The 24942-nt window shown below is 48.9% G+C and overlaps 1 protein-coding gene across 5 annotated transcripts in view; it reads right to left on the bottom strand.

Annotated features, from left to right (window-relative positions):
• Positions 1 to 8696: 8696 nt before the first annotated feature.
• Positions 8697 to 24942, bottom strand: part of OGDH (oxoglutarate dehydrogenase) — a 94769-nt gene continuing 78523 nt past the window's right edge. For all 5 annotated transcript variants that reach the window (XM_045565216.1, XM_045565215.1, XM_045565214.1 and 2 more), the window contains 13 exons: positions 19923 to 20102; positions 19372 to 19524; positions 18495 to 18597; positions 18036 to 18164; positions 17595 to 17745; positions 16974 to 17101; positions 16687 to 16865; positions 16057 to 16128; positions 15231 to 15359; positions 14217 to 14289; positions 10488 to 10651; positions 10093 to 10247; positions 8697 to 9911 (listed from right to left, as the gene is read on the bottom strand). In XM_045565216.1, the coding sequence (XP_045421172.1) occupies positions 9791 to 9911; positions 10093 to 10247; positions 10488 to 10651; positions 14217 to 14289; positions 15231 to 15359; positions 16057 to 16128; positions 16687 to 16865; positions 16974 to 17101; positions 17595 to 17745; positions 18036 to 18164; positions 18495 to 18597; positions 19372 to 19524; positions 19923 to 20102 (1737 nt within the window). In that variant the 3' untranslated portion in view covers positions 8697 to 9790. The remainder of the gene's footprint in view (positions 9912 to 10092; positions 10248 to 10487; positions 10652 to 14216; positions 14290 to 15230; positions 15360 to 16056; positions 16129 to 16686; positions 16866 to 16973; positions 17102 to 17594; positions 17746 to 18035; positions 18165 to 18494; positions 18598 to 19371; positions 19525 to 19922; positions 20103 to 24942) is intronic.

Raw genomic sequence — 24942 nt, 5'->3', positions numbered from 1 at the left:
AAAAAAAAACTCTCAGAAAAATAGTAATAGAAGGGAAACTTCCTTAACTTGATAAAGAGCATCTACAAAAAATTCTATGGCTAGTGTTATATTTAATGACAAAAAACAGAATGTAGTCTCCTAAGACTGGAAACAAAGCAAGTATGTCTGTGCTTATTGCTCTTATGCAATGTAGTGCATAAGTTCTAGTCATTGTAATAAGGCAAGAAAAGGCGTAGAGATTGGAAAGGAAGAAATAAAACTGTCCTGATTTGGAGATGATGTGATTGTTTATGTAAAAAATTCCAAGGAAGCTATTTAAAAAAAAAAGAACTCCTAGAATTAATGAGTTTAGCAAGGTTGCAAGATACAAGATAAACATAGAAAAATCAATTGTATTCCTGTATACTAACAATGAACATGTGGATGCTAAAACTTAAAATGTAATATTAAAATCACTAAAAAAAAACCTCATAAAATACTTAGGTGTAAATCTAACAAAACATGTACAGGACTTGTATGTTGAAACTATCAAATGTTGATGAAAGAAAAACATTTAACATATATTAAGAGATATTGGGCATTCATGGATTAGAAGATTCAACATTGAGGATGTCAATTTTCCCCAAATTATATACAGGTTTAATGCAATTCCTATCTAACTCTTAGTTTTTTGTAGATATAGATAAGACTATTCTAAAGTTTATGTGGAAAAGCAAAGGAACTAGAATAGCTAAAGCATTTTTAAAGCAATACACTTTATTTTTTTATAGCAGTTTTAGATATGCAGAAAAATCATGCCCAGAGTTCCCATTTACACCCTTTGTCTGTACACAGTTTCCTGTATTAACATCTTGTATTATTGTGGTACATTTGTTATAATTGATAAGCCAATATTGATACATTATTATTAGTTAAAGTTCATGTTTACATTAGGGTTCACTCATTGTGTTGTACAGTTGTGTTATACAGTTCTGCACAGTTTTGAAAAATGCATGTCATGTATCCACCGTTATAATATCATACAGAATAGTTAGTTTCACAGCCCTAAAAATCCTCTGTGCTCTGCCTACTCATCCCTCCCTCCCCTATCCCCTGGTAATCACTGATCTTTTTACTGTCTCCATAGTTTTGCCTTTTCCAGGATGTCATATAGTTGGAATCATACAGTATGTAGCCTTTTCATATTAGCTTCTTTCACTTAGCAACATACATCGGAGGTTCTGCTTCATCTTTTTTTTTTTTTTTTTTTGAGACAGTCTTGCTCTGTTGCCCAGGCTAGAATGTGGTGGTATCATCATAGCTCACTGTAGCTTCAAACTCCTGGGATTAATTGATCCTCCTGCCCCAAGTAGCTGAGACTACATGCACATGCCTCCATGTCTGGTTTATTTTTCTATTTTTTGTAGAGATGGGGTCTCACTCTTGCTCAGGCTGGTCTTGAACTCCTGGCCCCAAGCATTCCTCGCGCTTCAGCCTCTCAGAGTGCTAAGATTACAGGCATGAGCCATTGTGCCTGGCCCTTCTATGTCTTATGTAGCTTGATAGCTCATTTCTTTTTACTACTGAATTATATTTCATTGTGTGGAATAGTTTATTTATTCATGCACCTACTGAAGGACATCTTGTGGTTGCTTCCAAGTTTTGGCTATTATGAACAACGCTGCTATAAACATTCATGTGCAGATTTTTGTGTAAACATCAACTCATTTGGGTAAATACTTAGGCATGTGAGTGCTGCGTTGTATTGTAAGAGAATGTTTAGTTTTGTAAGAAACTGCTTATCTGTTTTCCAAAGTGGCTGTACCAGTTTTCATTCCCACCAGCAATGAGAGTTCCTGTTGCTCCACATCCTCGCCAGCATTTGATGTCAGTGTTTATGGATTTCAGACATTGTAGTAGGTATTTAGTATCTCATTGTTGTTAGCTAAAATAATTTTGAAAGAATACAGTAAGAGCATCAATCTATCTAATTTCAAGATTTATTATATAACTATCAAGACAATGTGGTATTGGTGGAGGAATAGACACAAAGATCAATGGATAGCAAGCCCAGAAATAAACCCACATATATAATGCCCAACTCATTTTTGATAAAGGTACAAAAGCCATTCAGTGGGAGAACAATGGTCTTTTCATCAAATGGTGTTGGAGCAGATGGCCCAAAAAATGAACCTCAACCTAAATTTCACATCTTATATAAAAATCAACTCAAAATGAATCACAAAGTGTGTTAGGGTTCTCCGGAGAGACAGAATCAATAGGATATAGATAGAGGATTTATTAAGGCAGTTGGCTCATGTGATTGTGGAGGCTGAGAAGTCCCACGACAGGCCATCTGCAAGCTGGAGACCCTGAGATGCTGGTAGCATGACTCAGTCCAAGTCTGAAGGCCTCAGAACCAGGGAAGCTGATGGTGTAACTCAGTCTGAGGCCAAAGGCCTGAGAACCCAGGGGGACTACAGGTGTAAGTCCTAGGGTCCAAAGACTGAGGAGCCTGAGTTATCATCCAAGGACAGGAGAGGAAGAGTGTATTCCAGCTCCAGCAGATAGACTGACATATATTCACCTTTTCTCTGTTGTTTTTTGTTGTTGTTCTCTTCAGACCCCCAGCAGAGTGGATGGTGCCTCCCTACACTGAGGGCAGACCTTCCCCACCTAGTTCATCCAGACTCACATGCTCATCTCTGGACACACCCTCATAGACACACCCCAAAATAATGCTTTACAAAATTTCTAGGCTTTCTTTTCTTTTTTGTTTATTTGTAGAGATGGAGTCTTGTTATGTTGCCCAGGCTGGTCTCGAGCAATCATTTGGGCCACTGCACTCGGCCTAGGTATTCTTTAACCCAGTCGAGTTGACATGTAAAATTAACCATCACGCAGACTTTTTTTTTGAGACAGAGTCTCACTCTGTTGCCCGGGCTTGAGTGCCGTGGCGTCAGCCTAGCTCACAGCAACCTCAAACTCCTGAGCTCAAGCGATTCTCCTGCCTCAGCCTCCCGAGTAGCTGGGATCACAGACATGCGTCACCATGCCCGGCTAATTTTTTCTATATATATTTTTAGTTGGCCATATAATTTCTTTCTATTTTTAGTAGAGACAGGGTCTCGCTCTTGCTCAGACTGGTCTTGAACTCCTGAGCACAAGCAATCCTCCCACCTCGGCCTCCCAGAGTGCTGGGATTACAGGCGTGAGCCACCGTGCCCGGCCTTATCACGCAGACTTAATGTAAAACGCAAAACTATAACACTTTTAGAGAAATATCGGAGAAAATAGTTGGGATCTAAGGCTAAGCAGAGTTTTTAGACTTGACACCAAAAGTATGATTCATAAAAGGAAATAATGATAAACTGGACTTTATCTGCTATGGTTTGAATGTGTCCCCCAAAGGTCATGTGTTGGAGACTTAATCCCCAGTGCAACAGTGTTGACAGGTGGACCTTTAAGAGGTGATTAGGTCGTGAGGGCTCTGCCTTCATGAATGGATTGATGCTGTTACTGCAGGCGTAGGTTAGTTATTTCAGGAGCAGATTCCTAATAAAAAAGTAAGTTCAGCCTCCTTTTGCCCTCTCTCTTGTGTGCTCGCTCCCTTGCCACGTGATGCCTTCAGCCATGGTGTGATGCAGCACGAAGCCAGATGCAGCTCCTTGATCTTGGACTTCCCAGCCTCCAGAACCAGAGCCAAATAAACATCTATTGTTTATAAATTACCCAGTCTGTGGTATCCTGTTACAGCAGCACAAAATGAACCAAGACACTGTCAAAATTAAAAACTTGCTCTGTGAAAGTCCCTAACCAACCTGCATGTGCTGGAACCATGTGGGGCTTTACTGGTGAACCATCCTCCATACTGGTCCAGCATGTGCAATCTGCGGTGTGTGTATGCGTGTGCATGTGTGTGTGTGTAGAGCCTTGTCTGGCCTCACTGTGAAGTTTCCAAGGGCAAGGGCGTTACCTTCTCCTTAGTACCATTCCTTCACTGTCTCACATCTGCCAGCACGCTCAAAAAGTTAATGACTAGTTAACTCTGCTAATCAGTGAGTAACTGTTGCCTGTTCAGTAACTGATATGTGACGTCTCAATCCTAAATCTTGGCTGGGTGATCATTAGGGAATCTATGAATACAAACAAAGCAATGAGCAATGCCATGCGTCTTTCTGCTGGCAGAGTGAAAGATGAGCTGTGGGTGGGGTCTGGGTGCAGTGAGCGGAACACATGGTGACAGAGGCGAAGCTGGTTTTGGAGAACAGAAAACCATCGGTGGTATTTGAGGGGTCAGGCTCCAGAAGAGCAAGTGCAGCGTTTAGACTCTGTGAGTTCTCTGCGGGGAAGCAAAAGTGACCGGCACTGGGTGAGGGGGTCAAGAGAAGTTTCTTACAACTTACAAAGTGATCACAACATTTGTGGTGCCTCAAGCCCCAAGAGCGAGTGTGGCCGCTCGGCCTCACAACACACTGCAGCTCCCTTTGTGCATCGCTCCCATGCCCCTTTCTGTGCCCCAGTGCCTGGCGAGGAGCCGGGGCTCAGTAAACCTGTCCTGAATGAAGCACTGGGAGGGGCGCTGAGGGAGCCCCATCCGGGCTTTGGAAAACCTAGGCAGGACCTGGCTCGCTGTGGCTGAAGAGGCTGTGGTATTGAGTCTTGGAAGGCAGGAGCTTCCTGACATGGTGGCCACAGTCCTCTTCCATTTCCCTCTTGCTGGCCGTTCTGCCCAGTCTCTAGTTACCATCCCTCCAGTGGAGGGAAAATCAGCAGACAAGCCTGCATCCCTTCATCCTGGAAGGCTAAAGGAGTCCCTGCCACGTGCTAGGCACTGCAGCCAATGCGGGGGACAACAAACCCACCAGCATCAGGATGGTGACATGCACAGCTCTGAGAGATGGGTCTGGCTGGGAGGGAGTGGGCTCCGCAGACAAGGCAGGGAACAGACTCCGGGCAGAGAGAATGAAGAGAACAGGAAGGGGTGCCCAGTTCTCGTCCAGGCCTGCCGGGGCCTTGGGCCGCCCAGAGCACCTGTGGGGAGGGAGGAGGGCCCCCTAAGCAACAGGACCGCTGGGCAAGGTGAGCTATTGGCTTTCTACAGTGGACAGACAGGATCCAATCTGAGTTTGAAGGAGATCATTTTGCAGTAACAACTGTCCATACGGCCCTAGAGAGAGACCAGCAGGTGGCTCTTGGAATAGCCCTGGCAGGAGGGGAAGGATGAGGGGTACAGGTTGCCAAGTGGTACTGCCAGTTCCTGGCCTGGCTGATACAGAAAATCTAGGGAGGGGACAAGATCTGGAGGTGGATAGGGGAGAAAAAGGAGTGCCCTTGGAAATCTAGACTCAGCCCCTGCTCTGCAGAGGCTCAGGGTTGGCTGTCCTGGCTCTGCTCCCTCCCCTTCTTTTTGTCCTACTGTCTCATCCAGTCCCCCTGAACCAGGGCCACGACCACAGATGACTCATAGGAGCCAGAGTGCACCTCCCTGCTCTGCTCTGTGTATCCAACAGTCTCCCCGACATTTCCACCTGGATGTCACAAAGCCTTCAAATTCACCTTCCCTCCACCTGCCCCTCCGACTGGCTGTCTCCCAGTTCCATTGTGGTGGGGCAGGCAGGGAGCGCGCCTTCCTGACATCTCCCCTCTGCCCCCGACCCCCATTCTATCTCACCTGGATCTCTAAGCTTCACCCACTTCTCTCCAACACCTCTGGGTGCAGGTAACGTCTGCTTCCACGGACCACCAGGGCCTTTGGACATGCCAACCTGGTCATGAAGTAGTTTACACTCCTTCCCTGGCCTCTGGAGGTGACAGATGGGGGGCACTGTGGCCTTGCTGACTCCAAAACTATGCAAAACTGTACCTTGGTCCACAGCCCAGCCCCTCCATTGATGTTAGGTGCTAAAATTGATGTTAGGTGCTAAACTGTTAAGGCTAAACTTCAGGACGGGGGTTGGGGTGGGGGGTGGTACAGGAAGCACCTGGGAAATGAGATAGAAGTCTCTACACAGAGGAAACGGGCCCCGCCCCCTGGGCCTGCACAGGGAAGGGACTCAGACCAGGGTGTCCAGGCCAAGGGTCCCCAAGGGCAGGCCAGGGTTCCAGCTCTGTGTTGGGGAGGGCTGGAGAGGAGACAGGGTCTGTGGGTTCCAAGGCTGACAAGCTCTCCCTCGTGCCAGTGGACAGAGCCCTGGGGGCAGGAGAAACCCTCTGGTCAGGGCCTGGGCAGACCTGGGCACCTGGGGGTTAACAGAGGTTCCCGTGGCATCCTGGGGCCAAGCAGGTCACCCCCCCCACGGGCTGGGGCGGGAGGGGTGAGGACATAGGGAGCAAGAGGGGTCTGTGAAGAAGCCTGAGGCCATGGGAGGACAGGAACGAGGCCATGGGGGTGGTGAGCAGGGCGGCCCCTGAATGGGCCCTGGGGAAGACCTCCGGCTCTGGCCCTCATTCATGGAAGTCTTTGATGACTTGTTTCAGGGACTGAGCAAGCCAGGTGTGACAGTGGACACTGGAGCCAGCAGAATGGGGGACCCTGAGTGGGGTCCCTGCATGGAGACTCACTGGTTGGAGGACCATGGAATCCTAAACAGGGAAATTTTCTACTATTTCTGTTCAGTCCAATTCCAACTGAGTGCTACCCAAAGGGGGCTCGCTACCCCAGCCCGGTGAGGACTGAGGAGCACTGGGGATTACTCACATCCCTGTTTCTGCTGGGGGAAATTCAGATGAGGCCCCCTCGTCACCCCAGGGGGCCCGGCAGCCTCTTCTAGGTGTGCCGCCTTCGCACACACACAGGGGTGAAGCCTCAGCCCCTCACTTGGCCGCCCCTGGACGGCACTGGCTCAGACCACACGAAGCTCCCTCCCGGGCAGAGCACGCTGACAATCGTTGCTGACTTAACTCACTCAGGTGTTTCGGGTTCTTTATATCCAGAAAAGCAAAGGAAGCCAGGTTGGGCCTGGACTCTGGTCCCACCTGACAGTGACACGGCTTGGGCAGGTTCTTGATGCCCCTGCCTGCCCTGTCCCACTCTCAACAATTCACGAGCCTCAGGGGAGAGTGACAAGGGACCGAGGTGCTCTGCTCCCAATCACCAACCACTGGGACCAGGTCTCATCTTAAGAACAAGTTGGCGTTTCCCTTCAGCTCACCCAGAGAGCCCAGTGGGCGCAGGGAGATGGGTGTGGAGGGGGATTGGTGCCACACCTCACCCCACATACCCCACACGTGTCGCTACCCCAGGGCCGTCACGTGACGCCATTCTGCTGTTCTGTGCACACAAGGGCTCACACTGCTCCTGACCCGCTGAAGTCTCGTCTAAACACACAGGATGCTCCCTAGACGGCACGGAGCTTCCTTCTAACGATTGTTCTCCAATTTTAGGAAAGTGTTCAATTATAAACTGAAGCTGAACAAAACTAACTAGGGAACCATTCGTATGACAGTATGTGAGCGCGTCGCCACTTAGCAGTAAAATGCCAGCTGGCAGTGGCATCTGGTCCAGCACGGTCTCATTGTGCCTGTCTTTCCAGAGCCTTTACAAGGCCCCGTTCTTGCAGGTGCTCAGGGCTGCAGATCTGCAAGCAGACTTACTGAGACCCCCGCCTACTTCAACAGCTTCCATTTGAGCCATGCCTGTTCCTGTAGTCACAATTATCACCAGAAGGGCCTGTGCGTGGTGACATAAGGGTCACCTTGCTGAGCTGCTTCAGGAACTAACTCACCCACTCTCTGGGAAGGGTTCCCCGCCCTCAGGACCTGTTCAGATCTGCTCACCAGCTGTTCTGCCTCTGGCCAGCCCGGAAGCATGAGAGGCAAGTCCTAGCTTCCAGCATCTTTCTAAAAGGCCTCTGGATTGTGGTCCACCAATAAAGCCCTGGCTCACCACCTGGATGCCAGGCAAGCTGGAGTCAGTGGAGGAGGCTGATGGCACGCTCCGTCCTCTGGGCAGGACACGGCCAAAAGCCGTGGCAGTTTCCTTGAAGCTCTAACCCACCCACCCCGGCGGACTGTGTCAGGCGCAGGGAGGTGTGCACTGGTCACAGGTAGACACATGCAGGAGTGTCTGACCCCAGGACCTGCTCCACCTGGCACTGGCTGGCAGTCAAGCTGTGAAGGGGACAGCAGGACAAATCAAGGGACCCAGGCAGGTGCTGCCTAGAAAGCAAGGTGGGGGCTCAGGGGACCCTGAACTCTTCCTCAGGGGGGGACTGGCCAAATCCCCAAGAGGCCCATGCCTGGCTTAAGGGATGAAGACAGTGGGCTCTTGGCCAGAGGGGCCAAGGGCACATGCTGGCATGGAGGTCTCATCTCCAGGTTGGGGGAGTTGCTTAGGCTTTGGGGGCCACTAACAAGTGTGTTGTTAGGGTGAGCCCATAGGGATGTTGGCTCAAACCTCAAACATGGAGGCACAGAGCGCAGAGTACTTTTTTTTCAAGGTGGAGTGGAGAAGAGGACCCAAGAGCAGGGAGAGCTCAGAAACAAAGCTGCACCCAAACGTACCCTGGTGGCCCAAACAGCCTCTGCCACGTTTATGACAACGATGGCTGTTCCCTGTGAGCAAGAGCGCAGAGCGCTGTGGGGTGAGGGGCCCTCAGCCTGGGCAGCCTGCGCCGGGCACGTTGCCCAGCAGGTGGTGATCATCACGCCCCTGTCCAACGAGGACGGTCTGGCCTCTCAGGCAGGTTAGGAGAGGAGAAGGCGGAACAGACAGAAAGACGCTGCAGACAGGCCCATGGATAACTTAGTTTATGGGTCAAGCCAATGCAATGCAAAGTTGTTTTTGCTTTTTTTTTTTAACCAAAATAAATAAATCAGATTTGTCCCTGTGAAGGTCAAAGTGATGGATGAAGTGCAGCTGGCCCCTTGGCCACAGCCTGCCCCTCACCCCTGCCCCTCCTGTCCCTCCTTCTGACCTGCTTTGGCACAGCAAAGAAAACGATGCATCAGAAAGTCTCCACTGGGTTAAAGGGAAATAGCAGAAAGAAAGGAAGAAGAGTGGTTGGTGGTGTGGGAGGAGGGGAGGCCACGGGCAGAGTGGGTGGAGGTGGAAGGGTCAGCAGGCCCAAGACAGAGCAGCCAGTGCCTGGCTGTGGGGACCCCAGCAAGGCTTCCTGGCCACACAGACCTTGTGGGCTCCAGGTGCTGCCCAGCCCCAGGCAGGGTTGAGGGGCATGCCTGGCCCCATGCAGAGCCCGGGACCCTTGAAGGGGCAACAGAAAACGGATACTGCACAGACCAAACCTGCCCTCTCTGTGCCAACTCAGGCCAAGGCTCTCTCCTGCCAGCTGCCTCGTGTCGTCCTCAGTTCACCCCACAGCTAAGGCCCGTTCTAGAAACCTCTGCTAGATATGGCTAGATCTCACTCTGGACTCCTCCATAGATTCTAAGGCTTGGCCCCAAGATGAAACTACCCTGGCCTCAGACACAAGAGCCTGTGCCTTGCTGGGTGACAAGGTTGCCAACACACTGGGAAGCCACACGAGGCCTAGTCCCTACCCTGGGGGGCAATGCAGGTGGGGGTGGTCACGGCCAGAGCTGACCCTCCCCAAGGACATCCTGTAGGGCTCCCTTGGCTCTTCCTGCTCCGCACCGCCTCTGCAGAGCTGCTCAGCTTGACGGAAGTCAGCACAGCCTGGCAGTGTCTGGCCGGTGGGCAGCCAAGCACTTGAGGGGACAACAGCCTAAGTCCTACAAGAGCAGGGGAGGGGTGCGCGGCACAGCGAGAAGGGCAGAGGTGTGGGCAGCGCTGAGGCACTATTTAGTTGGAAAGCGAGGGGCAGTCATGGATGTGGAGAGGACAGCAGCCCAAACAACCCTAACAGCTCTACGAGAAGTTCTTGAAGGCGTCCAGGTCAAAGGCCGTGTCCAGGAGGCGCTGCAGCTCTGTCAGGTGGGTCTTTTTATTGCCAGTGGCTGGAGCAGCCGCTGGGTCCCGACCAGCATACCTGAGAGACAGAGACAGAGAGAGAGGGAGAGAGAAAGAGGGAGAAGGGGAGGGAGAGACAGGGAGCAGTAAGGGCAATGGCCACCAAGTGGGCTTGGTCTCATCTTTCTCTTGCATGTGCCCCAATAATGACCCACTGGCCTGAGGTCCCACAGCCTCCCTGGCAGGGACCAAAGCCTCACCAGACGGGCTTCGCGCGGCTGATGGTGGTCCGAAGTCTTGGCTTCACATAGTCATAGTAGCCTTGGTTCTTGTGCTCCTCCTGGCACCAGGCCAGCTCAGCGTTGGGATACTTCTGCACCTCCTTCAGCAGGAGGTCGAAGGGGAATGGTGACAGCTAGGAGACAGAAGGGGTTAGGTCAAGAGGGGGACATTCAGAGGGCAGGCGAGGTCAAGCAAAGGGAGGCTGGTGTTCCAGAAAGGCAGTCTCATGGTGGCTATTCCAGGCGGGGGAGGTCAGGGACCTGGGATACTCTACCTCAGTCGATGATGTTCTGGAGGTTCTGTGAAGACACCAGAGCCCAAACGCCCTGCAGGAAGGATATCAGCACCTGGATGCCATGCCACCTGCCCTCACCTGCTCGATCCTTGTGACGGCCACCTGCTCCACCATGTCCCGTGCTTTGCGCTCTCGAGTGAGGTCGTAGTACACCTTGCCGGTGCAGAAGAGAAGCCTCTTGACGTTTTCTGGGTCCTGAGCTGCAGGGCCATCTTCTGGGATCACCCGCTGGAAGTGGGTTCCTATAAGAGGGTTCCCATGGCCAGGCTAATTCTCTCAGGGACATGGCTGAGAGCAATCCAGGGCCTGTCCCACTGTGTGTGAGTGGTGTGTCCCAAGAGAAAGGACTGTGCCACATGCTGCTGCTAGGACCTGTAGTTTTTGAGGGTGAGAGATGCTTCCCCCTCACCTAGCCTCTGATGTCCATGTATTTGCTCAGTCCTAGAGTGCTTTGAAAAGCACATGATATGTAACAAATACACAGCAGACAGGCACACTGGATATCAAGTAACTTTAGGTTAGTCTCCAAAACGGCTTGTCTCAGACTTCGGGAACAAGTAAGTATATTAAAACATTCCATCTCTACTCCATTCATACTCATAATTTTACAAATATAAAAACTTTCAACACTATCAGAGAAAATATTCAGCTAATTGAGGCTAGGGCTGGTGTTCATGAGAACAGTGGAACAATGTCTACATGAAAACTCTCAACAAACTAGGAATAGAAGGAAACGATTTCAACATGATAAAGGCCGTATATGAGAACCCATAGCTAACAGTATGATCAGTGGTAAAAAACTGAAAAGTTTTCCCCTAAGATCAGGAACAAGGCTAAAATGCACATTCTGGCCACTTCTACTCAATATAGTACTGGAAGTTCTAGCCAGAGCAATTAAGCAAGAAAAAGAAATAAAAGGCACCAAAATTGAAAATGAAGAAGTAAAATTATCTGTTTACAGGTCATATGATCTTGTATGTAGAAAACCCTACAGATCGCATAAAAAACTGTTGGAAGTAATAAATTCAGCAAAGTACCACAGTGCAAAACTCAACACACAAAAATCAGTTGCATTTCTATACACTAACAATGAACAATGTGAAAAGGAAATTAAGAAAACAATTCCATTTATAATAGCATCAAAAAGAGTAAAATACTTAATTTAACCAAGGAGGGGAAAGACTTGTGCAATGAAAACTATAAAATTATACTGCTGAAAGAAAAAGATAGAAATAAATGTGAGCACATACTATGTTCAAAGATTGGAAAACTCATTATTAAGATACCAATACTATCCAAAGCAATCTACAGATTCAGTGCAATCTCTATGAAAACCCCAATGATGTTTTTTGCAGAAAGAGGATAGTTCATCCAAAAATTTATATAGAAACTCAAGGGACTCCAAATAACCAAAATAATTTTGAGAAAGCAAAATAAAGTTAGAGGAATCATACTTCCTGATTTCAAAACTTACTACAAAGTTATAGTAATCAAAGGAGTATAATACTGGCATAAAAACAGACATATAGGCCAATGAAACAGAATAGAGAGCCCAGATATAAACCCTCATATATATGGTCAAATGATTTTTGACAGGGCTACCAAGACCACTCAATGGGGAAAGGTTAGTCTTTCAGACAAACAGTGCTGGGGAAACTGGATATCCACATGCAAAAGAATGAAATTTGGACCCTTTACCTAGTAACATATGTAAAAATTAACTCAAATGGGTCAAAGACCTAAATGTAAGAGCCAAAACAATAAAACTCTTTGGATTTGGCAATGATTTCTTAGATGTAACACCAAAGGGACAGGCAACTAAAGAAAAAACAGACCAACTAGACTTCATGAAAATTAAAAACGTGTACATCAAAAGACACTATCAACAGAATAAAAACCCACAGAATGGGAGAAAATATTTGCAAATCATGTATCTGAAAAGGGATTAGTATCTCGAATATGCAGAGAAATCTTAAGACTCAACAACAAAAAAACAAACAACCAGATTAAAAAACAGGCAAAGGATTTGAATAGACAGTTCTCTAAAGAAAAAAAATATATATATACATCTATACATACACACACACAAATGGCTGACAAGCACATGAAAAGAAGCTCAGTGTCGCTAATGATTAAATGTAAATCAAAATCACAATGAAATACCATTTGACAGCCATTAAGACGGCTACTATTAAAAAATTCAGAAAATAGTAAGTGCTGATGAAGATGCAGAGATGTTGGAACCTTGTGCACTGTAGGTGGGATGTAAAACGATGCAGCCACTGTGGAAAAGTTGGGCAGTTCTTCAAAAAATTAAAAATAGAATTACCATATGGTCCAGCAATCCCACTTCTGGGTATACACCCAAAAGAACTGAAAACAGAGACTTGAAGAGATATTTGTATACTCATGATCATATCATAGCAGCATTATTCACAATAGCAAAAATGTGGAGGCAACACAAGTGCTCATCTATGGATGAATGGGTAAGCAAAATGTGATATATACATATAATGGAATATTATTCAGTCTTAAAAAGTATGAAATTCTGACACAAACTACAAAAAGGATGGACCTTGTAGACATTATAGTAAGTAAAATAAGCCATCCACAAAGGACAAATATATATTAATATGATTCCACTTATATGAGGTCCCTAGAGTAGTCAAATTCATAGAGACAGAAAGTAGAATGGTGGTTGCCAGGGGTGGGAGGAGGGGAACAGGGTTTAATGGGGACAGAGTTTCAGTTTTTCAAGATGAAAAGAGTCCTGCAGATGAATGATGGTGATGGCTGCATAACAATGTGAATGTACTTAATGAGTCACTGAACTATACATTTAAAAACTGCTAAAGGCTGGGCATGGTGGCTCATGCCCGGTAATCCTAGCATTCTGAGAGGCTGAGGCAAGAGGACTGCTTGAGGCCAGCCTGAGCGACACGGTGAGACTCTGTCTCTACAAAAAAACATAAAAATTAGCCGGGCATGGCACTGTACACCTATAATCCCAGCTGCTTGGGAGGCTGAGGCAGGATTGCTTGAGCCCAGGAGTTTAAGGTCGCTGTGAGCTATGACAATGCCACTGCACTCTAGCCTGGGTGACAGAGTTAAGACCCTATCTCAAAAAAAAAAAGAAAAAAGAAAGGTTAAAAACAGTAAATTTTATGTTTTGAATTTTACCACAAAAAAAAAAAAAATTGGGAAAAGACCCCAAACAGAACAGAGTTTACCTTGACAAAAGACTAAAGGGGGCTTGGCAGCTGGGAGGATGCAGGTTTCCTGGCCCTGTGAGCCCCGGGGACGTTCGGGCAGCTGAAGGCTGTGTCAGCCACCTGCACTCCGCTATCCACGTGGCAGTCTCGATGCCACAGGCCTAGCTTCGCACAGGTGCAGCTGGCCCGTTACCGGGCAGGGCCTACCCTCCCGTGTCTTCTCTGTCCTGAAGGACTTGCTCTGGGGCTGAGCCCTGGAGCTAGTGGGGAGCTGCCACGCGCCTGCTGGAGGAGGCCACAGACAGCGGCACTGCTCTCAATCTGACTTGCGTTCCCGCCTCTGAAGGAGTCCTGGGACGCTCACACGCGAGAGGCAGCAGCCCTGGACTGGATGTGAGGTGTGACATTTGATCAGCTTGCATATAAGCTGTGACCTTCCACATCTGGTGTCACGGGTCTTTACCCCACGACCAAAAGTGTGGCAAAGCCATGGTGAGAGTCACAAATATCAGCCCCATACACACCACAGGGCAGCAGCAGAGAAGTCCCAAACCCACCATTGCCCGAAGGAAATGCCCATTGCCCTCACACCCACCTGGAAGCATCTCGTCAAAGTTGGTTCTGGCCTCAGGGTGGCGCAGCAGGGATTTGGGGGTGAAGATAATTAACTGAAACATAGAACAACAGGTTCATGATAGACGGGGTTCTAAATCCAGAAGGGAGGTCAAAAGCAAGGGACTGCACAAGCGTCAATCTTCACGAAGTGCAACACAATGACCTGCCCTCCCAGCTCTCAAAGGGAGGCTGACGTCAGAAGAGGCAGGAGGAGGAAAAGAGACCATCAATTTCCCTGCTGTTCACCTCCCCTCAGCCGAGCACCCACTCCCTCCAGGGCCCATGGCAGCCTGCTCCAAGCCCCCTGCCTCTCCATACCCAGGAAAGAGCCCTGAGTCTCTTCTTGGCAGTCCCAGAGCAAAAGCACCCACAGCCTATCTAAAGCTGTGACAAAGCCAGTACCAAGTGGTACCAGGGCTGTTCTGCCCTGTGGGTCCTCGTGCTGAAGGGGACACATGGCGCTGCGAACCTGAGTCCTACACTCCCACCCTCACCGCATCCCAGGGCAGCAGGGCACTCTCCCTGGACCCCTGCCCCACTGCCTGCTTCTTGTGCAGTACTTGTCCCACTTACACCTCCAACCAATTTCTATTCACCCTTCAACACCTAGCTTGGGAGTTGCTGCCTAGGGACTCTTTACTCCCTTGGCCCCCACCAGGGTTCACCTTTCTTCTAGAGCTCAGCACACCCTCTATGACCACGTGCTTGAATGTCCACCCTTCTCATTGGGCTGGGGCCCACAGCCTCAGCCGAACACGGTGCGCATGATGCTCAGCAGCATGCGAGGGTCCCACTTGGGGGACGAGAACATGCAGTTCCCTGGCAGCAGCAGTGAGGAGGAGGAGGCCTGGCTCCCCGATGCTATGTTCTGTCTACACTCCCCTTGTGGGTGCCATCTATACAAACCCAAGCAAGAGGTGCTCAGAGGAGCGCTTCCCTGCACCAACGGAGAAGGGCTAGGCCCACTTTGACCAAGAGAGGCCCTGACACTAACCGGCTTCCGGAAGGGCAGCAAGATCTGGCGTCGTAGCACGTGGAAGAAGTTGCCAGGGGTGGAGCAGTTGACAACGACCCAATTGCAGTCGTACAGCTGATTGATGTCAAAGTTGGCTTCCTGAAGGTCCTGCAGCAAGGAAGGAAACGGCCAGAGGCCAGGTGACAGCACTGAGCACTCTGGGGTCCAGGGCAGAGAGGCCTCAGGAGGCACCACAGGCCCACACTCAGGTGCCTGACTCACCTGGAGATGTGAGCGGACACTAACAAGAATGAGCCCAGCAGGCTCAGCTGGCTGGCCTCACACCCTGGAGAGTCTCAGTTCCACTAAACCCTACTATTTCTCCGAAAGCTATTGCCCAGCATGAAGCAGATGCTATTTTAAGAGACTCAAGTTCTACCGAAAACCGATTCTAATCTTCCTTAGAAACTGACTCCCAATAGTTTTTTTTGAGCTCTTGAAGTTTCACTAAAATCACCCCAAAGTTCTCTCCTCTAGTGTCTGCCTGAATCGCGAGGCAAGGCAGCATCCACCCTAAGAGTTCACGGTGAGCTGCTCGCTGGGAGTTTTTGCGCTTTCAGCAACAGCAGGAAGCAGATAAAGGCAGCCCCGCACGTTCTCCTATGCTCTGGGAAGTCTCCAGTCTCGGGCAAACCAGAAGTTACAGACCACACTTGTCCACCCATGTGAGCCCCCCAGCTAGAGAAAGGGGGGCAGAGCGAAAGTCTGTGTGACACCTCAGGACAGAACATTCCTCTCCAGGGTTCCTGCCAGACGCCCCGAGGGCAGCTGGGCTGGCCAGGTGGGCAGGGCCTGTTCTACTTACTGGGAGGACATCTGGGTCATCATTGCACATCTGTAGGAACCGCTCCGGGCGGGCGGAGGAATGTTCTGGGCCCTGGAACCAGACACACAAGTTACAGTTTGGGAGCTCCTGCATGCTGATGTTTGCTGCATTTGCTGTTCCTCCCCCTCAAGCAACTTGCTCATTTCTGGTTATCTTTCCTCCTGATAGCAGGACTCAATGCTTTCCCCTTCCCACCAGGGAAGCACTTGGCTCCTCATTCCACACCAGAATTTTAAAACTGTGTCACACTGGGGCCCCTGGAGTGGGACAGCCCCAAACAGGGTGTGGGGGCTGGGAGGGAGCCGAGCAGGCTGAGCCGCTGGCAGCAGGTGCTGAACGTCCTGTGGACGCCTGCGCCTCTGGGTGGTCCCCATCAGCACTACCTGCTTCTCATCCAGGGCGGGGGAGGGATGGGGCATGCTGGCCACATCCAGATGGGCTACTGTGACCTTCCAAAGTGACATTCCCATCTCAGATGGGCGAGAAGCACTGGCAGAGCCTTCAGAAGTCTGGTGTGAGCCACTGGCTCTGGTGCCAGTGTTTATGGACAGGGTCCTAAGCAGACCGTTCCCAAGTCCTAGGTCTGGCAGGGAAGGGCCAGGGGCTCACCATGCCCTCCATGCCATGGGGCAGCAGCAGGACGATGCCATTCTGCCGCACCCACTTGGCTTGTCCTGGGCAGATGAACTGGTCGATGATGCACTGGGCAGTGTTGTGGAAATCACCAAACTGGGCTTCCCAGAGGACCAGGGCATTAGGACTGGCCATGGCGAAGCCCAGCTCGAAGCCTGTAAGGGACGAAGGAAGGAGAAAGCCACATCCAGGACACCAGTCAGTGGGTGGTGGGGAGGGGCAGGGAGGTGGGGGGCCTGGTGGCACGGGCTCCGGGCACTCACCCAGCACACCATACTCAGACAGTGAGCTGTTGCACACGGTGTAGGGGGCCTGATTGGGCCACAGGTGGTTCATGGGGATGCAAGTTCTCTTGTCCACATTCTGGTCATGGAGCACGTGGTGGCGGTGGCTGGGGCAGGACAACAGAGATAATAACCAGAGCTCTGACCTGTCAAGCAAATGTGCTGGGGCCCCACATGGAGTACAGATCTCCCTTGCTGCGACCCAGACTTCCTGCCTGGCAGCTAGCTGCAGAGCTCAGCATCACCCAGGTCTTAAAAGAAGAGCACCCAAAGCAAATCAGAGAGAGGAGCTTTTAGCCTGAGACAAATGGGATTTAGAAACTGTCTTCTAGAACTTTGGTCCCCAACCCCTCCGGCCGCAGACCGGTATTGGTCCGTGGCCTGTTAGGAACCCGGCCGCACAGCAGGAGGTGAGCAGCAGGGGAGCGAGTGAAGCTTCATCTGTATTTACAGCCGCTCCCCATCACTCGCATCACCACCTGAGCTCTGCCTCCCAACCGCCAGTCCACAGAAAAATTGCATGAAACCTGTCCCTATCAGAGCCCCTCCCTTCCCATCTCCTACTCCTTGAAGGGCAAACAAAACCGTGCAGAGTGTTACCTGAACGTGCCGCGTTCCACATCCTGGCCGCTCAGCCGGATGTGGATGCCCTCCTTCAGCAGTGAGCCAAACGCCATGTACTCTGCCAGAGCCCAGTCCACGGTCCGGTTCTTAACCAGCTCCCCACGAGTTTTTAAGATCCGGCTCAGTCCTGCAGAAACACAGCTGTCACCAGCCGCTGCAGGCCCAGGCCTCACTCCTCGGTGTGCAGGTTCCCAACTCGATGGAAAAGCTGTGACCTCAGCCTCTACTACTGAGCAAGAGTAGGACCAAGCTGAAGGGGCGGGGAGAGGCAGCCCCACCCAACCACTCCATGGGCCTTGAGCAGGGCAGGGAGGGAATCTCTACAGGACATGAGACAGAGGCCAAGCACAGCCCTGGAGAGTTGTCGCCTCTGGCCTGCACCCCAACGTTTCCACAGGCTGGCACAGAGCTTGTTACCTCCATGAATGGTAAAGTTCTCCACGGGCACAGAGCTGGCCACGTTCCCAATGTGTGTCAGAATATCCTCTGTCAGGCCCGTGGAGGGGCAGGACATGCTCCTGGGCTGCCCATCCAGGGTGAAGAAGCCTGAAGAAGAGGAAGGACAGCTGAAGCATGGCCCCTGCTTCAGAAAAGGAGACACTGCAGAGAAACCGCTCTACTTTTCCAGGGACTACACTGTGGCAGAACATGATTCTGGGGAGAATCAGAGTGAGAGCATAGCCTGGACCATGTTCCCCAGACAGCACTAGTCCAGGGGTCTGAGTCCAGGGTCCACAGGGGGCTTTGCTGAAATGGTACATGCAACTGTGTGTTGTGGGGGCAGAGAGGGGAGCCTGAGTTTTTGTCTGTGAAGAGAATTCATGGTTACATCAGATTCACAAAGGAGCTTATTTGTGGCATCGTTTCCTCACTCACCAGGCCAGGGAGAGTCAAGCCAGTGCTTGATGTGCAAAATTTTCTCGTCTTTGGATCTGGCAAAAGCTTCCTCACAGATCTTATCGTACTTGGAGATTTCCTCCTGGAGGGTTGGGCACAACATAGCAGTCACGGGCACAGTGCACAATCACTGTGCACGCCCCGCCACACCCCCACACTCCTGAGTGCAAAACATCTCAGACGCCGCCGGCCTCCAGGTCTAGTCCTCCCCAGGATAACCTTTCTCAGGTTTGCGAGAAGCCTAAGTATATTATTCTCTTCACTCCCAATAGTTTCTTCCCCACATTTGCTGGGTGAAGATCCTGCTCAGAGTTTGAGCCCCCCCCAGTATTTTTTCATGAGAACTGGTGCAGTTCTCATGGCTCCTAGCACACTCCACCCCTGGCATTTGTCCTGATCTGGGCCCTCTTCTGTTCCCATGCTTCAGACATGGCTCCTCATGCCCCCATCTCCTCTCCTTCCCTGGGGCACCTGTGTGGGCCTTCCCACTCACAACCAACCAGCACTCACCATCCAGATTACACCAGGCCCTTTGCCAAGGTGGACCCGCTACCTACCTGTCACTCCTGCACAATTTGCGTCAACTGAGAAAAACTATTAGACAGCCACTACCTTGTCTCCATAATATGCGCTTCTTCTCCCCAAAACACTGCTGAAGGCCCACCTCCTTTACAAAGCATCTCGGTAGCCCAGACCCTCCAAAAAGTTACGCACTGAAATGCTGTAGTTGTAAATATTTTACAGGCTTTCACTGGGATCCTCATAACTGCAAAAGTGAGAACTAGCCCCGGGGCTGGCCTTTGCTAGTCCTCCCCAGCTCCAGGAAGGCCCGTGGGATCGAGCTGCAGGGATGCACCTCATACTCCGGCTGGTTGACCACGCCCTGCGACACCAGCAGCTCAGCGTACTTCTGCAGCACGGGCTTCTGCTTGCGGATCTGCTTGTACATGAGTGGCTGCGTGAACATGGGCTCGTCCATCTCATTGTGGCCGTTGCGACGGTAACACACCTGGTCAGAACAGTGAGACAGGACATCAGAGACCTGCCTCATCTCTCCTATGTGATGACAACACACCTCGTGCCTGCTCTGCCTCAGTTTACCTTCACTAGAATGAGGATTCTATCTCTCTCTCCTTCACACAGCAGAGTTGCTTTGACTATCAAATGAGATAAAACAAGAGTGATTTGGGAAACTATTCACAAAGCAGTCCCATGACAGCACCAGACAAGCCCAGGGATGGCCTGAATACTCTGGAGCTAAACAAACACCTGTGTGAGGCCTGGCACTGCAGATCCCTGAGGTGACTCATCAAGTCAAGCTCCTTTCCTTGGGACACAACGGTACCGAGGGCAAGAGGGGTGGGCCAGACACTTAGTCCAGGATGCGCTGTCCCTAGAGTCACTCACCAAATCGACGACCACGTCCTTGTGGAAGGTGCTTCTCCACTCGGCTGCCACCTTGCACACGTACATGACAGCTTCAGGGTCATCTGAGTTCACGTGGAAGATGGGGGCATTTACCACTCGGGCCACATCGGTGGGGTAGGGGGAAGAGCGGGCCATCCTCGGGTCTGTGGTGAAGCCGATCTACAAGGAACATGGCAGCCTGGCAAGACGGTACCTGACACAGCCAGTGCAGGCACGAGAGGGCGGTAGGCAGGGCCAGTCACAGCCCACACTTGCCACTTGGCTACTCTGAGTAAGTGCCCCGACCAGCTATTTAAGCCTCTTCTTTTTCCCTTCAAGTTTTGTTTGATTTTTCCTATTCTGAAAACAAAATTCATATATGTTTAACATATAGAATTTAGAAGAGATAGTATAAAAAATTAAAGTTACCTATAATTCTATAGGCCACTGGGTAAATATTTCGATGTTTTCCTCTCCAGACTTTTTTATTCATATGCACATGTATGCAAATAAGTAAGTAAATATGTATATATGTATATTTAAAATTTAGGATCTAATATTATTTCTACATTTTTGCACTTTATGCATTTAACACCATGAGCACTTTTTCCCTGAGAAGGAAATTTAAAGGCTTCATAACACTCCCCATCACTTAGATGTACTAAAATTTAATTATATATTCATAGTTTTGTGACCTGCATTTAAAATTTTATTTTATGAAATATTTCAAATATAAAGTATGATAATAGTACATTGCTCACCCACGAGCCCATCACCCAACATGAACAAATCTCAACAGTTTCACACCGTATTTGTTTCTGGGCCTTTCTTACTATACATTTCTGTCACAGCTAGAGCCCAAACCACAGGTGTCCCTGACCACAGGCCTCCCTACCCTGAAATCAGAGGACATTTCCATGAGTTGCTGTTTATATTTCATGTGTCCGTAAACAGCATATAGTATCTTCTGAGCCTTGATGGTAACTTAAATTTTGATATAATTTCAAACTCATGAGAAAGTGGACAGAATACTTAGTACAAAGGACTCCCATACACTCTTTACTGAGATTCACCAACTATTTACATTTTACCCCTTTGCTTTATTCATGTTTTACCACTTCTTTCTCTCTCTCTCACACACACCCCCACTCCCCCCCACCTGTTTCCGTAACCATTTAGGAGTCAGTTGTGGACCATCCCTATTTGCTAGAGCAAGGACAGTCCCTTACCTAGCCAGAGCACAGCACTCAGCCTCACATAATTTATATAATTATCACTGATCCACAGTCCACACACACTGTCCTAATAATGTCGATACAATGTTCTTTTCCTTCAGTCCAGTATCTGGGCCAGGACACCATGTTGCACTTAGTTGTCACATCTCTCTAGTCCCTGTTATTCTGGAAGGCTACGCTGCCTTCCTTGGCTTTTCACGGCATTGACATTCTTTTTTTTTTTTGAGACAGAGTCTCACTCTGTTGCCCTGGCTAGAGTGCCGTGGCGTCAGCCTAGCTCACAGCAACCTCAAACTCCTGGGCTGAAGCATTCCTTCTGCCTCAGCCTCCCAAGTAGCTGGGACTACAGGCAAGCACTACCATGCCTGGCTAATTTTTTTCTATATATATTTTTAGCTGTCCAGATCATTTCTTTCTATTTTTTTAGTAGAAATGGGGTCTTGCTCTTGCTCAGGCTGGTCTCAAACTCCTGACCTCGAGTGAACCTCCCGCCTCGGCCTCTCAGAGTGCTAGGATTACAGGCGTGAGCCACCGTGCCCGGCCGGCATTGACATTCTTGAGAGTATTTCTGTTTTTAAACCATATTGTTATACAGTCTATGCTCCTTATATATGTTATCATACTCTATATACTGTACAAATCCTTTGCAACTTGCCTTTTTGTACAATGTTTGTTTTTATGATTTATCCAGGTTGAAATGTGCAGCTCTACTTCCTTTAGCAGAACTTAGTAATGAAATGTAACTACTAAACAGTACATATATCACAGTGTATTTACCCATTCTCCTGTTGGTGGACATTTAGGTTGTTTTCAATTTGTGGTTAACATAATGTCACTGTACGCATGCTTATGTAAGTTTTCAGTTTTCTCCTGCAAACACTGAGTTTATCTGCAGTCTACTCCACAGAAGGGAAAACTGAGCCATAGGCATGAGCATTGTAAATTTTTCTAAATACTACCAAATTGTTCTCCAGAGTGGTTGTTTTAGTTACACTCCTAGGAGCAAACGAATATCCTGCATTTTCCATTTACCACATTGTAACTATTTCCCTAGAGTATTAAACTTTTTAATGGTTGTATAATATCCCTTCCTGTGGTTTTGCCAAATTTTATGCAAAGACTCTTTTGTTGCTGGATGTAGTTTGTTTCCTAATTTTGTGGTAGCACGATTTTTTTTTTTCCTGAGGCAGAGTCTTGCTCTGTCACTCCTGGTAGAGTGCAGTGGCGTCATAGCTCACAAAAACCTCAAACTCAAGCGATCCTCCTGACTTGGCCTCCTGTATAGCTGGGACTACAGGTATGCACAATGACACCTCGCTAATTTTCTTGTTTTTAGTAGAGACGGGGTCTCCTCTTGCTCAGACTGGTCTTGAACTCCTGAGCTCAAGCGATCCACCCACCTTAGCCTCCCAGAGTGCTCGGATTACAGGCATGAGCCACCACACCTGGCCTACAAATATGGTTTTGACAAATATTCTCATACAAAAATATTTAGCATCTCATTGTTTCCTTAGGAAAGACTGATCAATCGACTGATTATTTATTTATTGTCTCACTCTGTCACCTAGGAGAGATTTCTAGAAGGTGAATTTCTAAGTATATTCTGAGAGAAACAAGAGCCTCAGCTATGCAGCCACTTCCTCTCCTGCTATAGATCTTACCGACCCTATGCCTAAAAAAAAAAATCAAAATCATGGTCCTTAGAGAGGTGTAAGAATTCTGTGTTTATGTTAAATGGCTTTTGAATAATCTCCCTTATCACAATGTCTAAAGAAAAGATCAGAAAGAGTGGGACACTGATGAGAACATCTAAAAAATGATGTAGCAGAGTCTGACACTTATGAGAGCCTTGAACAATCTCAGCTGGTACTACAGCCAGCATCCCCTATGTGGGTCTCTGCACTTAGAGAAAGGAGGGCCTGTAACAGGAAGTTAATGATCATAATATTCCTTACTCCTAGAAAGAACACTGCTTTGAAAGGTTGAGAGCCCCTAGCTTGCCCTCTCCAATATCCATCACTGTTACAAGCTTCTGTGTCTTCATGCATATAAGTGGGTACGTACACGTACACACACATACACACACACACACAATGGAAGTGAACTTTACTAGCACAGGTATCTACATGGATAGGTATGTACACACACATGCATGATGCAGGTGCACTCTAGCACAGGGTATGGGTGGGTATGTACACATGTATGACGGAGGTGTACCCTACAAGCATAGGTATACAGATGGGTGGGTGTGCACACACATGTGCAATGCAGGTTTAGTCTACATAGCACAAGGTGGATGTGTACATACACATGGATAATGGGGGTATATACTCCAAATACTACGCTGTACTTTTCTCCCCCTATAGGTATATTAATAACACCTCTTGGTATACTTTTGGAAGGCAGCTATGTTCCCTACTATACCACCAATGCACTCTCTCTTAGTATACTTTCAGTAGTGAGTGGATTAGTAGGAAAATCTCATAAAGTGGAACTGCTGGTCTGGGAGGCAAAGGGACCTTAGAAACAAAAGGTTTCTCCTCCCACCCCTGGCTGGAGGCCCATCTACTTATTCACTAGTTGCCCCAAGGAGGAGGAGCCTAGAACTTCTGGAGAAGCCAGTTCCCCTGCTGGGACAGGTCTGACTGTTGGAAGGTCTTCCTTTCACTCAACTAAAATCTGCTTCTTGGTAACTGCCACCCATTGGTGCTGACTCTGTACATTACATTCTTTGCTACATAAATCATTTATGCTTGAAAATATCTCTCATGCTTCCCAGGAATCTTTTACCTTTTGGGTTACACATGCCCAGCTTCGTCAGTCAGTCTTTACAGGATAGTTTCCAGACACTGTGCCATCCTAACACACTCTCCTCTGCCCACAGCCTCACTTATGTTCAACCAAAATACTTGACTTTCTGTCAAAAGAAGTTAAACGAACCCAAGGCCCTATACTATATTTCTGTGATGTGATTGTTTTTCTTAAGAGACAGGGTCTCACTGTGTTGCCCAGGCTGGTCTCAAACTCTAGGGCTCAAGTAATCCTCCTGCTTCAGCCTCCCAAGTAGTTGAGACTACAGGTGCACACCACAGCTTGTGATGTGAGGGTTTTTTTTTTTTTTTCTTTTTGGAGACAGGGTCTCACTCTGTTGCCCTGGGCTGGAGTGCAGTGGTGTGATAGCTCACAGCAACCTCAAACTCCTGGGCTCAAGCATACTCCTGCCTCAGCCTCCTGAGTAGCCAGGACTAGAGGTGTGCGCCATCGCACCTGGCTAATTTTTTCTACCTTTAGCAGAGACGGAGTCTCACTCTTGGCCAGGCTGGTCTCGAGCTCCTGACTTCCAGTGATTCTCCCAACTCAGCCTCCCAGAGTGCTAAGATTACAGGTGTGAACCACCGCACCCAGCCTGTTTTCTGTTTTGTTTTGCTTTTTGAGACAGGGTCTCACTCTGTCATGGGGCTGGAGTGCACTGGTGTGATCACAGTTCACTGTAACCTCTGACTCCTGGGCTCAAGTGATCCTTCTGCCTCAGCCTCCAGAGTAGCTAGGACTACAGGTGTGTGCCACCATACTCGGCTAATTTTTAATCTTTTGTTGTAGAGACAGGGTCTTACTATATTGCCAGGTGGTCATGAACTTATGGCTTCAAGTGATCCTTCCACCTCAGCTTCTCAAAATGCTGGCATTCAGCTGTGAGCCACTGCACTGGCCTATATTGTGATTTTGAACTTCAAATGTTATTAAATGATTTTATATCGCAAAGAAGGAAGGTCTCACATCAATGA

Source organism: Lemur catta, chromosome 11 (genome assembly GCF_020740605.2).
Source record: "Lemur catta isolate mLemCat1 chromosome 11, mLemCat1.pri, whole genome shotgun sequence".
Lineage (NCBI taxonomy): Eukaryota > Metazoa > Chordata > Mammalia > Primates > Lemuridae > Lemur > Lemur catta.
This window is presented reverse-complemented; position numbering and strand designations above follow the sequence as displayed.